General features: G+C 42.0%; 1 protein-coding gene across 3 annotated transcripts in view; it reads right to left on the minus strand.

Moving 5' to 3' along the window:
• Nucleotides 1-16,307, minus strand: part of NAA20 (N-alpha-acetyltransferase 20, NatB catalytic subunit) — a 26,456-nt gene extending 10,149 nt beyond the window's left edge. The window contains exons 1-2 of one of the 3 annotated variants that reach the window (XM_032604421.1): nt 16,157-16,307; nt 11,748-11,772 (exon numbers count right to left, since the gene is read on the minus strand). In XM_032604421.1, the coding sequence (XP_032460312.1) occupies nt 11,748-11,772; nt 16,157-16,209 (78 nt within the window). In that variant the 5' untranslated portion in view covers nt 16,210-16,307. Of the gene's footprint in view, nt 1-11,243; nt 11,773-16,156 lie in introns of all 3 variants that reach the window. The other 2 variants (XM_032604419.1, XM_032604420.1) reach the window with 2 other exon arrangements.
• Between the last annotated feature and the right edge of the window lie 6,578 nt (nt 16,308-22,885).

Genomic DNA, 22,885 nt, shown 5'->3' on the forward strand with positions numbered 1-22,885 from the left:
ATGTTAACTGAAGAATAAAAACCATATGATCATCTCAATAGATGCAGAAAAAGCTTTTGACAAAATTCAACACCCATTTATGATAAGAACTCTCCAGAAAGTGGGCATAGAGGGAATTTACCTAAACATAATAAAGGCCATATATGACAAACCCACAGCTAACATCATTCTCAACAGTGAAAAGCTGAGAGCATTCCATCTAAGATCAGGAACAAGGCAAAGATGTCCACTGTCACCACTTTTATTCAACATAGTTTTGGAAGTCCTAACCATGGCAATCAGAGAAAAAGAGAAATAAAAGGAATCCAAATTGGAAAAGAAGTAAAATCATCACTGTTTGCAGATAAAATGATACCACACATAGAAAATCCTGAAGATGCTACCAGAAAACTACTAGGGCTCATCAATGATTCTGGTAAAGTTGCAGGATGCAAAATTAATACACAGAAATCTCTTCCATTCCTGTACACTAACAATGAAAGACCAAAAAAGAGAAATTAAGGAAACAGTCCCACTTACCATCACATCAAAAAGAATAAAACATCTAGGAATAAACTTACCAAGGGGACAAAAGACCTGTACTCTGAAAACTATAAGATGCTGATGACACAAACAGAAAGACATACCATGCTCTTTGATTGAAAGAATCAATACTGTCAAAATGACTACACTACCCAAGGCAATCAGATTCAACTACAATCCCTATCAATTAGCAATGGCATTTTTCACAGAACTAGAACCAAAAAAAATTTAAATTTGTATGGAAACACAAAAGACCCCTAATAGCAAAAGCAATCCTGAGAATAAAAAACAGAGCTGGAGCAGTCAGGCTCCCTGACTTCGGGCTATATTACAATGCTACAGTCATCAAAACAGTATGGTACTGGCACAAAAACAAATACAACTCAATGGAACAGGACAGAAAGCCGAAAGATAAACCCACACACCTATGGTCAACTAATCTATGACAAAGGAGGCAAGAATATACAATGGAGAAAAGACAGTCTCTTCAATAAGTGAGGCTGTGAAAATTGGACAGCTACATGTAAAAGAATGAAGTTAGCACACTCCCTAACACCATACACAAAAATAAACTCAAAACAGGTTAAAGACTTAAATTAAATGAAGGCCAGACACTATAAAACTTAGAGGAAAACACAGGCAAAACACTCTTTGACATAAATTGCAGCAGTATCTTCTTTGATCCACCTCCTAGAGTAATGAAAATAAAAATAAATGGGACCTAATTAAACTTAAAAGCTTCTACACAGCAAAAGAAACCATAAACAAAATGAAAACACAACCCACAGGAGAAAATATTTGCAAATGAAGCAACTGACAAGGGATTAATCTCCAAAATATGCAAATAGCTCATGCATCAAAAAACAACCCAATCAAAAAATCGGCAGAAGATCTAAATAGACATTTCTCCAAAAGCAAGATGGCTAAAAAGCACATTAAAAAATGCTCTACATCACTAATTATCAGAGAAATGCAAATCAAAACTACAGTGAGGGAGGGTGGAACCAAGATGGCAGAGTAGAAGGACGTGCTCTCACTCCCTCTTGCAAGAACACCAGAATCACAACTAGCTGCTGGACAATCATCAACAGGAAGACACTGGAACTCCCCAAAAACGATACCCCACATCCACAGACAAAGGAGAAGCCACAATGAGATGGTAGGAGGGGCTCAATCACAGTAAAATCAAATCCCATAACTGCTGGGTGGGTGACTCACAGACTGGAGAACACTTATACTACAGAAATCCACCCACTGGAGTGAAGGTTCTGAGCCCCACATCAGGCTTCCCAATCTGGGGGTCCGGCAATGGGAGGAAGAATTCCTAGAGAATGAGACTTTGAAACCTAGTGGGATTTGACTGCAGAACTTCAACAGGACTGGGGGAAACAGAGACTCCACTCTTGGAGGGAACACACAAAGTAGTGTGCGCACTGGGACCCAGCAGGAGCAGTGACCCCAGGGGAGACTGAACCAGACCTGCTAGTGTTAGAGGGTCTCCTGCAGAGGTGGGAGATGGCTGTGGCTCACCGTGGGGACAAGGACACTGGCAAAAGTTCTGGGAAATACTCCCTGGCGTGAGCCCTCCCAGAGTCTGTCATTAGTCCCAGCAAAGAGCCCAGGTAGGCTCCAGTGTTGGGTTGCCTCAGGCCAAACAACCAACAGGGAGGGAACCCAGCCCCACCCATCAGCAGTCAGGCGGATTAAAGTTTTACTGAGCTCTGCCAAACAGAGCAACAGTCAGCTCTACGAACCACCAGTCCCTCCCATCAGGAAACTCACACAAGCCTCTTAACATAGCCTCATCCACCAGAGGGCAGACAAAAGCAGCAAGAACTACAATCCTGAAGCCTGTGGAACAAAAACCACATTCACAAAAAGGATGAAAAGGCAGAGGGCTATGTACCAGATGAAGGAACAAGATAAAACCCCAGAAAAACATCTAAATGAAGTGGAGATAGGCAACTTTCCAGGAAAATAATTCAGAACAATGATAGTGAAGATGATCCAGAACCTCGGAAAAAGAATGGAGGCTGAGATCAAGAAGATGCAAGAAATGTTTAACAAAGACCTAGAAGAATTAAAGAACAAACAGACAGAGATGAACAATACAATAACTGACATGAAAACTACACTAGAAGGAATCAATAGCAGAATAACTGAGGCAGAGAACGGGTAAGTGGCCTGGAAGACAGAATGGTGGAATTCACTGCTGCGGAACAGAATAAAGAAAAACGAATGAAAAGAAATGAAGACAGCCTAAGAGACCTCTAGGACAACATTAAACGCAACAACATTCGCATTACAGGGGTCCCAGAAAAAGAGAGAGAGAAAAGACCTGAGACAATATTTGAAGAGATTATAGTCGAAAACTTCCCTAACATGGGAAAAGAAACAGCCACCAAGTCCAGGAAGTGCAGCGAGTCCCATTACAGGATAAAGCCAAAGAGAAACATGCCGAGACACAGTAATCAAATTGGCAAAAACTAAAGACAAAGAAAAATTATTGAAAGTAGCAAGGGAAAAACAACAAATAACATACAAGGGAACTCCCATAAGGTTAACAGCTGATTTCTCAGCAGAAACTCTACAAGCCAGAAGGGAGTGGCATGATATACTTAAAGTGATGAAAGGGAAGAACCTACAACCACAAGGATCTCATTCAGATCTGATGGAGAAATCAAAAGCTTTACAGACAAGCAAAAGCTAAGAGAATTCAGCACCACCAAACCAGCTCTACAACAAATGCTAAAGGAACTTCTCTAAGTGGGAAGCACAAGAGGAGAAAAGGACCTACAAAAACAAACCCAAAACAATTAAGAAAATGGTCACAGGAACATACATACTGATAATTACCTTAAACGTGAATGGATTAAATGCTCCAACCAAAAGACACAGGCTTGCTGAATGGATACAAAAACAAGACCCATATATATGCTGTCTATAAAAGAACCACTTCAGACCTAGGGACACATACAGACTGCAAGTGAGGGGATGGAAAAAGATATTCCATGCAAATGGAAATCAAAAGAAAACTGGAGTAGCAATACTCATATCAGATAAAATAGACTTTAAAACAAAGAATGCTATAAGAGACAAGGAAGGACATTACATAATGATCAAGGATCAATCCAAGAAGAATATATAACAATTATATATGCACCCAACATAGGAGCACCTTAATACATAAGGCAACTGCTAACAGCTATAAAAAAGGAAATCAACAGTAACACAATAATACTGGGGGACTTTAACACCTCACTTACACCAATGGACAGATCATCCAAAACGAAAATAAATAAGGAAACAGAAGCTTTAAATGACACAACAGACCAGATAGATTTAACTGATATTTATACGACATTCCAACCAAAAACAGCAGATTACACTTTTTTCTCAAGTGCGCATGGAACATTCTCCAGGATAGATCACATCTTGGGTCACAAATCAAGCCTCAGTAAATTTAAGAAAATTGAAATCATATCAAGCATCTTTTCTGACAACGCTATGAGATTAGAAATGAATTACAGGGAAAACAACGTAAAAAACACAAACACATGGAGGCTAAACAATACATTACTAAATAACCAAGAGATCACTGAAAAAATCAAAGAGGAAATCAAAAAATACGTAGAGACAAATGACAATGAAAACACGATGATCCAAAACCTATGGGATGCAGCAAGAGCAGTTCTAAGAGGGAAGTTTATAGCTATACAAGCCCACCTCAAGAAATGAGAAAAATCTCAAACAATCTAACCTTATATCTAAAGGAACTAGAGAAAGAAGAACAAAACTCAAAGTTAGTAGAAGGAAAGAAATCATGAAAGATCAGAGCAGACATAAATGAAACAGAAACAAAGAAAACAAGAGCTAAGATCAATAAAACTAAAAGCTGGTTCTCTGAGAAGATAAAATTGATAAACCATTAGCCAGACTCATCAAGAAAAAGAGGGAGAGGACTCAAATCAATAAAATTAGAAATGAAAAAGGAGAAGTTACAACAGACATCACAGAAGTACGAAGCATCCTGAGAGACTACTACAAACAACTCTATGCCAATAAAATGGACAACCTGGAAGAAATGGACAAATTCTTAGAAAGGTATAACCTTCCAAGACTGAACCAGGAAGAAATAGAAAATATGAACAGACCAATCACAAGTAATGAAATTGAAACTGTGATTAAAAATCTTGCAACAAACAAAAGCCCTAGACCAGATGGCTTCACAGGTGAATTCTATCCAACATCTAGAGAAGAGCTAACACTCATCCTTCTCAAACTCTTCCAAAAAATTGCAGAGGAAGGAACACTCCCAAACTCATTCTATGAGGTCACCATCACACTGATACCAAAACCAGACAAATATACTATAAAAAAAGAAAATTACAGACCAATATCACTGATGGATATAGATGAAAAGCTCAACAAAATACTAGCAAACAGAATCCAACAACACATTAAAAGGATCATACACCATGATCAAGTGGGATTTATCCCAGGGATGCAAGGATTCTTCAATATACGCAAATCAATCAATGTGATACACCGTATTAACAAACTGAAGAATAAAAACCATATGATCATCTCAATAGATGCAGAAAAAAGCTTCGGACAAAATTCAATACCCATTTATGATAAAAAAGTCTCCAGAAAATGGGCACAGAGGGAACCTACCTCAACATAATAAAGGCCATATACGACAAACCCACAGCAAACATCATTCTCAATGGTGAAAAACTGAAAGCATTTCCTCTAAGATCAGGAGCAAGACAAGGTTGTCCACTCTCACCACTATTATTCAACATAGTTTTGGAAGTCCTAGCCACGGCAAGCAGAGAAGAAAAAGAAATAAAAGGAATACAAATTGGAAAAGAAGAAGTAAAACTGTCACTGTTTGCAGATGACATGATACTATATATACAGAATCCTAAAAATGCCACCAGAGAACTACTAGAGCTAATCAAATGCCACCAGAAAACTACTAGAGCTAATCAATGAATTTGGTAAAGTTGCAGGACACAAAATTAATGCACAGAAATCTCTTGCATTCCTATAGACTAATGATGAAAAATCTGAAAGAGAAATTAAGGAAACACTCCAATTTACCATTGCAACAAAAAGAAAAATATACCTAGGAATAAACCTAGAAAAATATACCTAGGAATAAACCTACCTAGGGAGACAAAAGTATGCAGAAAACTATAAGACACTGATGAAAGAAATTAAAGATGATACCAACAGATGAAGAGATACACCATGTTCTTGGATTGGAAGAATCAATATGGTGAAAATGACTATACTACCCAAAGCAATCTACAGATTCAATGCAATCCCTATCAAATTACCAATGGCATTTTTTACAGAACTAGAACAAAAAATCTTAAAATTTGTATGGAGACACAAAAGACCCCGAATAGCCAAAGCAGTCTTGAAGGAAAAAAACAGAGCTGGAGGAATCAGACTCCCTGACTTCAGACTATACTACAAAGCTACAGTAATCAAGACAATATGGTACTGGCACAAAAACAGAAACACAGATCAATGAAACAAGATAGAAAGCCTAGAGATAAACCCACGCACCTATGGTCAACTAATCTATGACAGAGGAGGCAAGGATATACAATGGAGAAAAGACAGTCTCTTCAATAAGTGGTACCGGGAAAACTGGACAGTTACATGTAAAACAATGAGATTAGAACACTCCCTAACACCATACACAAAAATAAACTCAAAATGGATTAGAGATCTAAATTTAAGACTGGACACTATAAAACTCTTAGAGGAAAACATAGGAAGAACACTCTTTGATATAAATCACAGGAAGATCTGTTTTGATCCACCTCCTAGAGTAATGGAAATAAAAACAAAAATAAACAAATGGGACCTAATGAAACTTCAAAGCTTTTGCACAGCAAAGGAAACCATAAACAAGACGAAAAGACAACCCTCAGAATGGGAGAAAATATTTGCAAACCAATCAACAAAGGATTAATCTCCAAAATATATAAACAGCTCATGCAGCTCAATATTTAAAAAACAAACAACCAGGGCTTCGCTGGTGGTGCAGTGGTTGAGAGTCCACCTGCCAATGCAGGGGACACGGGTTCATGCCCTGGTCCGGGAAGATCCCACATGCCGCAGAGTGGCTGGTCCTGTGAGCCATGGGCGGTGAGCCTGCGCGTCCGGAGCGTGCTCCGCAACGGGAGAGGCCACAACAGTGAGAGGCTCACGTACCACAAAAACAAACAAACAACCCAATCCAAAAATGGGCAGGCCTAAATAAATAGACATTTCTCCAAAGACATCCAGATGGCCAAGAAGCACATGAAAAGCTGCTCAACATCACTAATTATTAGAGAAATGCAAATCAAAACTACAGTGAGGTATCACCTCACACCAGTTAGAATGGGCATCATCAGAAATGATGGGCATAATTCAGAAAGACACATGCACCCCCAATGTTCACTGCAGCACTATTTACAATAGCCAGGTCATGGAAGCAACCTAAATGCCCATCGACAGACGAATGGGTAAAGAAGTTTTGGTACATATATATAGAATGGAATATTACTCATCCATAAAAAGGAATGAAATTGGGTAATTTGTTGAGACGTGGATGGATCTAGAGACTGTCATACAGAGTGAAGTCAGAAAGAGAAAAACAAATATTGTATATTAATGCATGTATGTGGAACCTAGAAAAATGGTACAGATGAACTGGTTTGCAGGGCAGAAGTTGAGACACAGATGTAGAGAACAAACGTATGGACACCAAGGGGGGAAAGCCATGGTGGGGTGGGGATGGTGGTGTGATGAATTGGGCGATTTGGACTGACATGTATACACTGATGTGTATAAAGCTGATGACTAATAAGAACCTCCTGTACAAAAAAATAAAATAAAATTCAAAAATTAAAAAAAAAAACAATACTAAAACTTTCTTTGGGTTATTTGTATGGAAATATGTTAATATAAACGTTTCAGACATTACATGGAATTCCTAAAAATCTTATATGTTCTGGTATAATGTTATAAGTCATAATTCTAGTTATTATTTTTAAATGTATATCTCAGAAATAACTAAATTTCCTTGTCAACTGCATTATTATGAACTTTCATCAAATCTTTAACTGTGTTCATTTTTAAGTCTTTTGTCATTTACAGACAGTTCTGGGTGTACTCTGTTGCTTTTGCAAAAATGTTCCTATAAAGGGTTTCATCTTCAAGTAATTCATGGAAAAGACTGACAAGTACAGGTTTCTGGTAAGTGACTATACTGCTGAACTGAATGAATAAGCATTTTCAGAACTCTAATGGAAAACTGATGAATTCAAAAAAGTGCTATCAAAAGATCAAGATGAAAAAAAATTAATTACATGGGACTGAGTGAACTGATGATGATGATTACAATTTTTGTGACTTTCTGTTTGAAACATTGTTGGTTCTTCTGTGCTTTGTTTTTCCAGATTTAAGAAAACTTTTTTTCTCTTAAAAAAAAAAAACCAAACCTACAATGCGATATCATCTCACACTGGTCAGAATGGCCATCATCAAAAAATCTACAAACAATAAATTCTGGAGAGGGTGTGGAGAAAAGGGAACCCTCTTGCACTGTTGGTGGGAATGTAAATTGATACAGCCACTATGGTGAACAGTATGGAGGTTCCTTCAAAAACTAAAAATAGAACTACCATATGACCCAGCAATCCCACTACTGGGCATATACCCTGAGAAAACCATAATTCAAAAAGAGTCATGTACCATAATGTTCATTGCAGCTCTATTTACAATAGCCAGGACATGGAAGCAACCTAAGTGTCCAGTGACAGGTGAATGCATAAAGATGTGGCACATGTATACAATGGAATATTACTCAGCCATAAAAAGAAAAGAAATTGAGTTATTTGTAGTGAGGTGGATGGACCTAGAGTCTGTCATACAGAATGAATTAAGTCAGAAAGAGGAAAACAAATACCGTATGCTAACACATATATATGGAATCTAGAAAAAAAATGGTTCTGAAGAACCTAAGGGCAGGACAGGAATAAAGATGCAGATGGAGAGAATGGACTTGAGGGCACGGGGAGTGGGAAGGGTAAGCTGGGACGAAGTGAGAGAGTGGCATGGACTTATATACACTACCAAATGTAAAACAGATAGCTAGTGGGAAGCAGCCGCATAGCACAGGGAGATCAGCTCGGTGCTTTGTGTCCACCTAGAGGGGTGGGATAGGGAGGGTGGGAGGGAGGGAGGGAGACGCAAGAGGGAGGAGATATGGAGATATATGTATATGTACAACTGATTTCACTTTGTTATAAAGCAGAAACTAACACACCACTGTAAAGCAATTATACCCCAAGAAAGATATTTTTTTAAAAAATCTACAAATAACATGCTGGAGAGGGTGTGGAGAAAAGGGAACCCTCTTATACTGTTGGTGGGAATGTAAGTTGGTACAACCACTATGAGAACAGTATGGAGGTTCCTTAAAAAACTAAAAATAGAACTACCATGTGACCCAGCAATCCCACTACTGGGCATTTATCAGGAGAAAACTATAATTTGAAAAGATACATGCACCCCAATGTTCACTGCAGCACTGTTTACAACAGCCAGGACACGGAAGCAACCTAAATGTCCATCGACAAAGGAATGGATAAAGAAGATATGGTATACATATATACAGTGGAATACTACTCAGCCAAAAAAAAGAAAATGCCATTTGCAGCAACATGGATGGACCCAGAGATTATCAGACTAAGTAAGTCAGACAAAGACAAATATCATATGATATCACTGATATGTGGAGTCTAAAAAACTGATACAAATGAACTTATTTACAAAAACAGAAACAGGCTTACAGGTATCAAAAACAAACTTATGGTTACCAAAGAGGAAACGTGGAGGGGCGGGGGATAAATCAGGAGTTTAGGGTTAACATACACACACTACTATATATAAGATAGGTAACCAATAAGGACCTACTGTATAGCACAGGGAACTTTACTCAATATTCTGTGATAACCTGTAGGAGAAAAGACTGAAAAATAATGAATATATGTATAACCGAATCACTTTGCTGTACACCTGAAATACAACACTGTAAATCAATTATACTCCAATAAAATTTAAAAAAAACGGCACGGAACAGAAAAAAACCTCGTTATATATTCTAGCTATTCACTTCCTGTCAGTTTTAGATATTAAAAAAATCTGCTTCCATTCTTTCAACTTTTTAGTTTTATGCATGATGTTCTTTAAGTAGATATTCATGTTTTAAGTATTCAATTAAAAATATTTTCTTGATTTCTACTGCTCGTGTACAGAAATGCTACTGATTTTTCGAAACTTGATCTTGGTTCTAACATTGCTGAACTCGCTTATTAACAGGTTGTTCTTTTTTCTAGGTAGATGACTGTATTATCAATTATAAATAATGACAGTTTTATTTCTACCTTTCTTATCCTTATACTTTCTTTCACTTCTTTCTTCTTTCCAATACCTTTGGTCAGTTCCTCTGGAACTATGTTAGCGTGCAGTAGTGACAGCAGGCATTCTCATCTCACACCCAATCTTAAAGGGAACGAATCTAATTTCTCACTTACCTATAATGCTTACTGAAGGTTTGTAATATCAAACCTTTACCAAATTAAGAAAGGTTCTTCTACTTCTACCTTGTTGTGCATTCTTACCATAAAAAACTACTGAACTTATACAACATTGTAAATCAACTCTATTTCAATTTAAAAGAAAGACCTGTGAAAACCAAGGAGAAGAGCACAGACAATATGTACATTATTCACAAAAAAAGGCAGTGGGCCAAACCTGGCCCATGCACATTACTGGGCCAACCTGACATAATTGACTATTTAGTATCTTCAGCTTCCAGGAAATTGAATTACTAGGTATTACATTACCAAAGTGCCTTCCAGAAAGACTAGCATTTACACCGTCACTCGCAGTTTATGAGACTGCTCCCCTCACCTCACCTTCATCAGCCTTGAGTTTTATCACTGCTTGAAATCCTTCGTAATTTGATAGATAAAACATGGTATCTCATTTTGGTTTTTTTTTTTTTTTTTTTTTTTTGCGGTACGCGGGCCTCTCACTGTTGTGGCCTCTCCCGTTGCGGAGCACAGGCTCCGGACGCGCAGGCTCAGCGGCCATGGCTCACGGGCCCAGCCGCTCCGCGGCATGTGGGATCTTCCCAGACCGGGGCACGAACCCGCGTCCCCTGCATCGGCAGGCGGACTCTCAACCACTGCGCCACCAGGGAAGCCCTCATTTTGGTTTTAATCTGCATGTCTTTTAACTGGTGAGACCGAACTCTTTTTAATATTTTCATAGCATCCTATATGCCCTCTTTGTTAAATTATCAATTAATACTACCCTCCTACCCTGCAGTGGACATGGCACATAACCCCAAAGTGCAGCTCTGTGTTTCACGCTCCTGAGCGTGTGGGGATTGTCTGTTAGGGTCAGAGGACCCTCACTTCACACATCTTTGCCCGTGTCTCTAGTGGGGAGCATGAGAAATACTGCTAATGTTAGCCAAAGCCCTTCTTTCACTTTAGCAACACGCCCCAATATATATCAGGCTCATTCCAGACTCTGTTCTAGATAGGCAGGTATGGCACGAGGCAGGGGTCCACAGGATGCAGAAGGCTGTGTGGCACCTCCCAGAGGTACCCCTGGGAGTCTGGGAAGGACGCACTCACCTTCCCCTCTGTTGATCGATCCTCCTGCCAAGAACATGGCTGAGATGCGGTACGCTCTGGGAGCCACCTGGACAGGAAGCCAGGAACACCCGGGAACGGGAGAGTGGTTCCACTGCAGAGCCCGGTCGCTGGGGATGTCACAGAGCCACCAGGACTGCTCGTCCACTCTAGACTCATTCACATCAGGCAGGAATAGCCCCTCCTGCTGAAGTCACCGCTTTCTGCTGCTCACAGCTATGCTTACTACTGAGGGGCAGGGTGGGCAGGGAACTGTACTGTTCTTGATTTATGAGGTCATTATAGTAGCGGCTTGTCAACAGGTGTAAGATAACTCTTGTTCCCAGGTTTTTAGTGTTTTTTATTTTCAGCTGCTTTCAATGTTGCTTATGTTTCCTGACCTCCAAGTTTTAAACATTTTCGGTACTCAAGTCTATTTTTTTCCTTTTGATCCTCTATTTTCCTTATTCTTAGTAAGCCTTCATTTAACTTTTTAAAAAAGGATACAGTTTCTGTAAGTGGATCCAAGTTACTAAAAGAAACAAGAAAAATGTCAACAGTAAGCAGTGTTTACAAAACCAGTTTAAATAAGGAGACTACAACTAAAAATAACATGCACAGGGAAAACAAAACATGTTAAATCCACAACTTTAAAACCAACTTTACAGCTAAGAAAGACGGTTTAATTTATCTAATGACCATAATGAGCTATCATCACAGCCACTATAAAGACATCTGTACATTTTCATTTAACCGCTTCTTCTTTACAAATTATAGTTAATGCATCATCAAAACCCTCCTTTTTTTTTTTTTTTTCCTTTGGCTGCACCAAGTGGCTCGTGGGATCTTAGTTCTGGACCAGGGACTGGACCCAGGCCCGAAGCAGTGAGAGCACCGAGTCTTCACCACCGGACTGCCAGGGAAGTCCCTAAAACCTTCCATTTTCTAAATGGCAATAAACTGTTACCGGAACTGGGGACCAAGCTGGCGTGTCAATCACAGATGGGGGTAGTAACCCTAGCCCTGCAGCATCTGACAAGCACCCCCTCCCTGCCAATTCCTCCTCCTCCCTCCCTCCCCCCCCAAAATGTGGGCCGTCTCACCACTCAGGCTTCTGCTCACCACTCTTCTACATTTCTGCCCCCCACTGCCCCCATTCCCATACTTTCAATTTTGTTCTCAGAGGAAAGCTCCTGAGCGCCTGCCACGCCAGCCTATCCGATCACAACACTCTCGAATCAGCATGTCTTAAATGCACACCTGCCTCTGTCTACGAAGAACTCTGCCCCTTACTTTCCTATTCAATTAATGGAACCAATATTTTGCCAGACCCCAAAACAGCTACCTTCAACTCTTCCTCTTGCACAAACTCTGCTTTTGGACCCTTAACAATGCAAACAGTCACACTGCATTTCTGGAGACCAGCAGTTCTTAGAATCCCTTTACACTCAAAAATTACTGAAAACCCCAAGAACTTCTGTTTATGTGGGTTACATCTATTGACATTTAAATGTTTAAAACATTCATTTAAAAAATAAATAATACATTAATATGAATAACTTTTTTTAAACCAAAAACGTCACTATTTTCGAAAACAAAAATTTAGTGACAAGAATGGCATTATTTTAACAATTTTACAGATCTTTTTAATGTCTGGTTTAATCGAAGGCAGCTGATTTCTCATTTCTGTGCCTGTTATGCTTACTATTACATGATCACAAACCCTGAAAACTCCACTGTGCACTTGTGAGAGAATGAAAAAGAAAAAAAAAAAAAAACCCCCAAAACAAAACCCTTAGTATTATCATGAAAATGGCTTGCAGAACCCCCAAAACAATCTTGAGGCGCCCCTGGCCACACCTGGAGAATCACTAATCCATGTGGGACTCACTCTCCCCTGCTTCTCAGGACTACCCTATACCCTCTCCTGTCTCCTCAACACTCCCCCTTCCACCTCAGCTGCTTCCAATTTCAAGAAGAAAACAGCAGTAAGAAGAAAGCTTCACCAAGGTCCCACCACCGCCCCACCCACCCTACACCTCTGCGCCCACACTCCACCTGCTCTCCTGGACCCAGGCCTGAAGGCCTGAGGAGCAGATGCCCCCACCTCTCGGGACCCAGGACTCTGCTCCCCTGAAAGAAATGTATAAACGTGCTGCACACCTAGCCACCGGCAGACTTGAAACAGTTCAGGGCTCCGTCCTCCTGAAATGCTGTCCTCTCTCAGACTCCAGACCCGCCATCAGGTTTTCCTCCCACCTCACAGGGCCACTGTGTCTCCTTTAACATGTGATGCCCTGGGGCACATTCCTGGAACCTCGTTTTTCCTGTCCACACTCACTCATCACTGATGTCTCCTAGCCACCTGGTTTTTTGTGTTTGTTTTTATTTGGCTGCACTGGGTGTTAGCTGCAGCACCACGGGATCTCAGTTGCAGCATGCAGGATCTAGTTCCCTGACCAGGGGTCAAACCCGGGCCCCCTGCATTGGGAGCGTGGAGTCTTAACCACTGGACCGCCAGAGAAGTCCCTAGCCACCTGGTTTTAATGCCATCCACATAGTGTTGACCCCGAAATTTCTATCTTTAGCCCAGACCTAAACTTGAGACTCCCACGTCCGGATGCCCAGCTGACTTCTCCACCTGAGTGTCTGAGCGCCCTTGGCGGAGACCCACGTCCTATGCTGACCTCTCCGAGGTCGAGCCCTTTGACTCCGATCGGACCTGGTGTTCTCACACTCCCACACTCACTGCTCCAGCACAGCTGCCGCCGCCTCCTCCTCCGAAACAGGAATCTGTGCCCGTGCCACTCCCTCTGCCTGGAAGTCTCCCGCCCACAGTGCCCACAGACTCTCTCTCCTCCAGGTCTTTCTGCAGTGACAACTTCCCTGAACACCTCACCCAAAGCCGAATCCCCACTCACTCCCTATTTCCCTTTCCAGCTCACATTTTTTCCTTTGTACTGAATGCTAAGTTCTATCTTACTCTCCCCTCTAAACTGTAAATTCTGGGAATTCCCTGGCGGTTCAGTGGTTATGACTATTACTCCCCCAACTTGGCTCTCACTGCCAAGGGTCCGAGTTCAATCCCTGGTCAGGGAACTAAGATTCCACAAGCCGCACAGCACAGCCAATTTAAATAAGTAAACTGTAAATTCCATAAAGATAACATTTTTTTTCTGTTTTGTTCACTACTGTTTCTTCAGCACTGGTGCACAATAGGCATAAAACATTTTGCCAAGAATAAAATATTTGTTAAATTAACTGCAACGTTTCTACATCCACTGCTTCTTTCAGTTACTACTGCAACACCCTACTCCAGTGATTCTTGATGGAAGTGCCCTAATCAAAGTGAGAAGTAGGAGAAAACGAGGAGGGAGAGGAGCTCCCCTATTGGCATATTCTGAAGAAGACTTCACAAGCTACATGATTCTCGGAAATCAAATGTTTTGTTATAAATAAATGGTCATGCTTATTTTCCTTCTACTCTTTCATTTTCGTATAAAAATGTTGGCCCTTCCTAGGTCTTCGGTTAAAACTCGTTCTCCAACAGGCTTTGCCTCATCTATTCTTGAAGCTTCAAAGCATACTGTCACCTCCAGGGCCTGGGCTTCCCAAACCCAAGCCTTTGTCAAGTCATCATCTCCCGGCCATTGCCAAGACCACCTAAATGGCTCACACCTGCCTGGTATACCTCCTCCAGCAGGCCCGCGGCACACAGCTCTGTGGTGGCGAGCTCAGGCTCCTGGGCGGCCAGGAACGTGCATTTCCAAAAAGTTCCCGGTGCTCACGGACCACTGTAAGAACCACCCGCCTGGAGCCAATCTCCTTGATCAGTCTCCTTGCTCTGCCCACTGCCACGCAGGGCTCTACCACCTGGGCCATTCCCCTGCGCTCTCAGGACCTTAAGTTTACTCACACCAAACCTGGGATGAGAAGGGCAGCTACTTCACAGAGTTGTCAGGAGGAAATGGGTTACGCCAGTGCCAGGCACAGCGAGCCCTCAACAGTCGCCTTAGTTACACTGCTCCCACTGGGAGAGGCCCCACAGAAAGTTCCCCCAATAGTGGAGCAGAAGTCCAGTCTGTCTCACCAGTTCCTCTGACCGCTGAGTTACAGAAACCCGCTCCTACCATCACTCACCTCCCAGGTGTCGGCCACACCCGCACCTGCTTCCTCCTCCAGAACCTCCTTCCTCAACCCTGTCAACACTTACCCATTTTCCAAGGCTCAGCCCCTCTTTGAATGTTTCTAGCCACCTCATCTCAAGTTCTTTCCATCCTCCTGACACTTGAATATGTACTCTCTGGTCCTTAGTTTTCACATAACTGCCCCGGGGTGTTTAAACTGGGTCTGGGATTGGTGGGTGCATGGATAGATGGGTGGGTGGACAGAAATGTGATGAAGCCAATGTAGCGAAATGTTAACGGTAGAGTCCAGCTGATAGTCTACACGTGTTCACGATAAAATTATACCAACTTTTTAAGTGTTCAGGAACTTTCATAAAACTTAAAAAAAAAAAATGGTACCTGCAAGTCACAGTCCTTAACTTAACTCGGACGAAGGAACGTGCATACCCTGGGCATGCCGCAGCAGTGCCCCCGCCGGGATGCGCAGCAACAGTTACGAGACGCGCAAACCCGCCGGGCCCTGGACGGGGCCACAGTGTTAACCCGCCCGGAGAGGAACGCGGGCCAGAGCCGGGGGTCAGAGCAGGGCCGGCGCCCCCCGCCCCGTCCCCTGAGAGGCGCCCCCCGCCCCGCCCGGCGCCCCGAGAAGCGCCCACACCGCGCGCAGGGCTGCGAGGGGACGACCGCCCGGCCAAGGTCAGCGGGGCGTCCGCACGTCCGCCCGGCCCCCTCCCCCCACGGCCCCGGGGACGCGCCGGCGGCAGCTGGGCCCGGGAGCGCCTCACTCACATGTTGTTGAAGCGGAACAGGTCGTCGCACGTGAAGGCCCGGAGAGTGGTCATCGCGCCGCCACCGCAGAAGCCTGCTCTCCGCGAGTCAGCGCCCTCCCCACCGGAAATTGTCTGGCGCGCGGCAGTCACGGGGCGGGGCGGGATGGGAAACTGCTTCCGGGCCAAGACTTCCTTAGCAACGGCGGCGGCGACGCAGCGCCCTCTGGCGGCCAGATCCGGGAAAGCCTGTAAAGTCTGGGGTCTTCCCTCTCGGAACCTCAAAAACCCTCCTTGGAGTGACAGGGGAAAGCAGGCAGAGTGATCCTCCGGGGAAGAAGACAAGACGCTGCCAGGGGTTAGGAACCCAAAGCAGAAAAGCGGGGATCAGGACCACTTGGTGCCGCCTGACAAATGAGGAAGGAAGCGGAGAGGAATGGGAGAATTCACGGTCCAAAGTGGCCTGTCCCAGTGATGACAGCCATGCATGTGATCGCAAATTTTCTAGTATCATGTTTCACAACATAAGAGAAAGGTGAAATTAATTGCAATTATATATATATTATTTTACCCAGTATATCAAAAATATCATTTCACACGTAATCAGTAGAAAAAAAAAAAACTAATGTAATGTTTTGCTTTTTTTTTTTTTTTTTTTTTTGGTGCTAAGTCTTTGAAATCTTGTGTGTATTTTACATTTGCAGCATATTTCAATCCAGGAGCTAAACTGTCATAGGAAATTCTTGTTCTGTATTTAGATTTCATAAAATGTATGGTTAAAAAGTGGATACCCAAATGGTTCCAGTCATGCTAAGTTTTCAAATAACTGAATGGAATATCACTTTTCAAATGTAAATTTAAGTTATTTAAATAAAGTTAAAGTCCTGGGGGACAGGTTGCAGAGGTCAAACCAACCCACATAACTGAAGTCTAAATTCAAAGCCCTCATAGCTCTTAACTGCCCTGGGGCCCTACTTGCCCCACAGGAATCTCAGCAGCCCCTGCCCAGATGTGTGGCCCAGGCAGGGCAGGTAGAGAGAGCGATGACAGAGGAAGTAGGCAGGCCCCCCAAGAAAGATGCCCCCCACCAACGTCCAAGCTCAGCTCCAGGCCTTGTCTCCAAAGGCCCAATAACAGAGGCATGTGACAGTCCCTGGGGAACAAACTCATCTCCAAGGTTTCTACAAATGCTCAAGGAGGAGAGACTGACCTCATAAGCTCACCTGCCTGCCAGGTGTTTCAACAGGGAGAAATTTCAGAGACAATTTCCTATCAGGAAAACCCAATGTGCTACATTATTTTTTTTTGAATTTTATTTTATTTAGTTTTTTTTATACAGCAGGTTCTTATTAGCTATCCATTTAATACATATTAGTATATACATGTCAATCCCAATCTCCCAATTCACCCCACCACCACCAACTGCCCCCAATGTGCTACATTAAATGAATGCTAAAAGATAATTTTTAGAAAAGGTAAAATTGTGCTTCTCATACAAATATGAAATGAACACATGACAAAGATTTCAACTCATTCATTATGAAAGAACCAGTAAGATGTTGCAATCGGTTCAAAGGAGAATTTAAACTGCACAAGGCAATCAGGAATGCTGAAATGGATTTATAAACAGACGTACAGCTGGTTAATATTCACCGTGCGGTATACCTGGCAGGGCACCCAGTCTTTTTTTTTGTTCATTTCCAAATGAACTGAGTTAAAACTAAATAGATTACTGACTACCAAAGAAATAAGGGTACCTAAAAGTTTCCTTTAACGCCTAAGATATATATTATATTATGTCATATATAGTCTATGTGTTTTCAACATCTTAATGAAAATCGTTGAGATCCAAGTATTTTTTATCATAAGTTTCCATTGAGGGCACTATTGTCTCTTTGTAATGAAAGCTATAATGATCTCTGTAATGATCTTTGTCTGCTCTGCCCTAGTCTCCTGATTATGTTGCTTGTATTATTGTTATTTTTCAGAACTTTTATATACATCTGTGTTACAACTATGCATCCTCCAGTTGTTTGATTTCCGTCTATAATTGAGTGGATGTAATGTGCACTGCCATTTTTTTATTACACTTTTCTCGTTCCATTCTTCATTTCGATTCATTTATGGGTTGGCTGGATTTCATTATAGTATTTTCTTTTTGTTTTGCTTTGCTTTGCTTTGTTTTCCAGGGGCCCCGCGGGGCTGCCGCTCTGTTCCCAGAGCTCCATAGTCTGTGAGATGCCTGATTAGAATATTGGCTGGATATTCATGGATCCCATGTTCTCTCCCCACCAACAACTTTGTAAACATCATTATTCCATTTTTTCCCTGGTGTTTAAAGTTTCTGGGGGAAAAGAGTAAGGCCAGCATGATTTTTGTTTTCCCTTTGGGGAGTGACTTAGTTTTTTTTTATTGCAGTGAGATTAGTCATGACACTTCGAGAAAGAAAACATTCTTAAAAGTGCATACATTTTAACCTGAGTAAATCTTTGACAGTTTCAGCAGTTTAACACAAATTTACAAAAAAAAAAAAAAATCAAAGCTGAATCACTTCCACATAACCAGTGGGAATGTAAAGTGGCACAGCCTCTCTGGAAAACAGTTTGGTGGTTTCTTTAAAAACTAAATATGCAACTACCATTTAAGCCCAGCTTGCACTCCTGGGCATTTATCCCAGAGAAATGAAAACTTATGTTCCCACAAAAACTTGTACAGAAATATTTAAGCCAGAATAAAAATTCTGTCTACTGTATGATTCCATTTATAAGATAAACTGGAAAGGAGAGAATTTCGGGAACATAAAACAGATCATTGGTTGCAGGGGCTGGGGTTGGGGAACAGAAGGAAATTAGGGGAGAGTTTTATGGGACTGATCACAGTGGTGACTCCATCCCTGAATGGATCTGTCAAAATTCATAGAACGTACGCTGGAAAGAGTGAACTTTACTGTATGTAAGTTATATCTTAATAAACCTGACTCTAAAGAAAATAGAATCACCATGGTTTACCTCAGTGTCCCCACCACTCAGTAACTTTAAAAAGCACGAACTACATTTAAATGCCTCGGAGTCCCATAGTTACTTGGGCTCCTAGGCCATGCTGTTATTGCTTTCTGTTTCAGCACATTCAATCTTATTTTTACCCTGCCCATTGTCCTATGTTACTGATGACTCAGAGCTTCCCATTGATCATTTTACATTGTGTACTTCCTTTTACTGCTTAGTTGGAAAAAATGACAAGCTTTTACCACATTTTATCGCAAAACATCTTCCTGCCCATTGAGACAGAACCTCATGTGCTCTTCTGTAAACAGCGCTGACCCAGGCTCTCACGCATCATTCACTGTGGCCACATTCTGACATTTAAACAAGCAAAGAGCTTGAAGTTTCATCCCTTGCTACTCTGTTTCTTTTCCTTCAGATCAAGCGGAAAAGACGAAGTGCCCAGTAAGTATATATCTTGATAAATCCTTAGCAATGTGTTTGACCATGAAACAGCTGGGATGGGTAGTCGCCTTCAGATAAAAAATGTATTTCTTTACAAAATAAGTGGGTCAGATAGAGGCACTGACTCCAACCACCCATGTAATCAATTATTTTTAGTTTGGGTAACTAGCTTGTACAAAAAGCACTCACCGTTCGTATGAAAAGCTGACTACAGGTTTCAGTGAAACAAGATGAGCTGCACACATGAGCTTCCTATCAACACCTCACTTAAGATGAGAAGAAAAGAGAATTTAAAAACTTTTTAAAGGCATAAATTCATAAGAACAAAGAGAATGGAGAAGGAGACAATAGCCGATGAGAGCTAGCCGCACAGTTACAGATGCTAGGAAACTCATTTAGCAGACAGAAGCAAGTTGAGGGTTCAGCAACTATAGGACGAAAAGCCAAGGGGCAAGGCAATGGATTCCCAGTGCAGAATCTGCTGAGGCTCAGGATTCAGACAAGGCAGGGACAACGGCAGGGAGAAGAGGACAGCCTTACTCCCTGGAGAGGCATAGGAAGCTGTGTTCCCAAGTTCTCAAAGCACAGTCCATACTACAGAAGGTGAAGATTTAATCTTCTTATACCATATACGTAGACATGAAATTTTTCTTCGCCAGTCTCCCCAAATAATTATATAACATTTTGGATAAATTAATGTTTTTTATTATGATTTTTTTCATAAATTTATTTATTTTTGGCTGCGTTGGGCCTTCGTTGCTGCAGACGGGCTTTCTCTAGTTGCGGCGAGTGGGGGCTACTCTTCGCTGTGGTGCGTGGGCTTCTCATTGCAGTGGCCTCTCTTGCTGCAGAGCAAGGGTTCTAGGTGCGTGGGCTTCAGCAGTTGTGGCACACGGGCTCAGTAGCTGTGGCGCACAGGCTTAGTTGCTCCGTGGCATGTGGGGTCTTCCCGGACCAGGGATCGAACCCGTGTCCCCTACATTCCAGACCACCGCATTGGAAATCGGGGTTAAGTAAGAGCTGGCACATTGACCCTGCCCTACATAGGTCCCAGAATGCTGGCAGTGAGATTTAACCCCACCCTGCAACCCCCAGTAGGGTACTGGAGAACTTTTCCTGGGGAAATCGCCTGACCCAAGAGAAAAGCTCCATAGATATTCACATTTTTCATCCTTCCAATAAAATGACCAGGTTGCGACATGGTCACCCTAAAGGGAGGGCCGCCAGTTCACAAACTCTGCCAATATACACAGCTTCCAAGAAGCTTTGTGGTGCTTTACATTTAATTATGAATAATCGGGACTTCCCTGGTGGTATAGTGGATAAGACCCCATGCTCCCAATGCAGGGGGCCCAGGTTTGATCCCTGGTCAGGGAACTAGATCCCACATGTGTACCGTAACTAAGGAGCCTGCCTGCCGCAACTACAGAACCTGCCTGCTGCAGCTAAGGAGCTGGCAAGCCGCAACAAAGGAGCCTGCCTGCCACAACTAAGACCCGGGGCAACCAAAATAAATAAATAAATAAATAAATATTAACCAAAAAACCCCACAACCCCCCACCCAAAACTATGAATAATCAAAAGCCACTGAACATCTGAGTACAGCCGCTAATCCAAAAGACAGAATAAAACTAACAGAAAAAGAAAAGTGGGATAAACAGATTTTTTAAAAAAAAATAATGCTATAACTAAGATCCACAGACAGACAAGATATTTCATCCAGGGGATAAAAGAACTAAATATTATAAAAATTACATTCAGAAACAAAGTATGTTATTATTATAAATTAAAAATTCAATAATTGAAGCAATACCCCAGAAAGTATAAGAAAAAGACATAGAGACAAGAAGTAGGAATTAAAGCTTGAAAAAAAAAATAGGAGTGCAATCTAGTAGGTCTGTTACCAAGCCAGGTTTATTTGCCTGACCTGAAGCAAGCCAAACGTTAAGACATGGAGGTTTGTCACACAGAAAAGGTTTCTTTGCAAGGCAGCCAAAGAAGGAGAATGGAGAACAAATTTCAAATCTGCCTCCCTGAAGGCGAGGGCTTGAGATATTTATGGGATAAAGGAGTAGGGTGGTCTTAGGTGTGGGAAAAGGCGACTGGAGGTAGGGAAAAAGTGAGGTAACCGGTGTTGTGCATAGGTGTATCTGGGTTACACGCTTTTCCACGGGATGCCTGTTTAAAAAAAAATGGAGGCATTTAGCACGATCTGAAGGTGGAGTTTTTCAGCCCTCTGGTGTCAAGATGTATTTCACTGGACACCTGCGTAAGCCAAATTTTAGGGTTGGCATTCCTAATCAGTCTTACTCAGCTTCAACTGCACTGGAGCTGACTCCAAGTTCCTGGAAAACAACTTAAGCCCCCATTACTATAGCAACCCCTACTTCAAAGGTGTTATCTACAGGGGGCAGTTAGGGAGCCAAAAAATAATTAAGGCGAGCTTGGTCAGTGAAGGCAGGTCACAAGTGGAGGGTTTCTTAACAAGCTGTTCCCTTATCTGGTGTTCTGTAAGACAAGCTCAAGAATTTCTGTTAGTCACCAGTTTCTGTTAACCCAGTGGGGCACGTTTTCAGGTTCAATATTTAAATAATAGGAACTCCAGAAAGAGAAAATAGATGGGAAGAAATAATAATTTTGAAAACATGAGAAATGTTCTCAGAATTAAAGAATATGAGCTTCCAGAGAGTGAAAGAGATCTGAGTCTCCAACACAACTGATGAAAAAAACAAATCCACATCGAGGCACATCTTTGAAATTTGAGAACAGTAGGGATAAGGAGACTCTTCTAACAGCTTCTGGAAAATGGAAGGGAAGTGAATCAGTTAGCTTTCACTGGGTAAAAACGAATCACCCAAACCTAGCGACTTAAGTTGTGGGTTGGTTGGGTGGTTCTTCTGGTCTGAGCTGGAGGCTTGTTGGTTGTATCATCCCAGACGGCCTCGCTCACGTGTCTGGGATGTCCTGGGATGGCTGGGACTTCTCTCTACACAATCCCTTATCTTCTAGGAAACTAGTTTGTTCTGTTCACAAGGGTGATGGAAGGGTTCTCAGCAGCAAGAAGGGGCCAGCCCAATGCACAAGCACTTTTCAAACCTCCACTTGCACCCTGTTTACTAGAGTCCTTTTGACCAAGGTGAGTCCTCCGGTTGGGCCTACAGTCAAGGTGGAAGGAGACGATCCAATGGTATAAAATGAGATGAGATTCATATATGTATGGATTAGAAATCAAGTGACGTCAGACACCAGCATCTCTGAAAGCTAGATGACAAGAGAAAAAAACATTATTTCTAACCTTCAAGATT

Source organism: Phocoena sinus, chromosome 15, assembly GCF_008692025.1.
Source record: "Phocoena sinus isolate mPhoSin1 chromosome 15, mPhoSin1.pri, whole genome shotgun sequence".
NCBI classification, from domain to species: Eukaryota; Metazoa; Chordata; class Mammalia; order Artiodactyla; family Phocoenidae; genus Phocoena; species Phocoena sinus.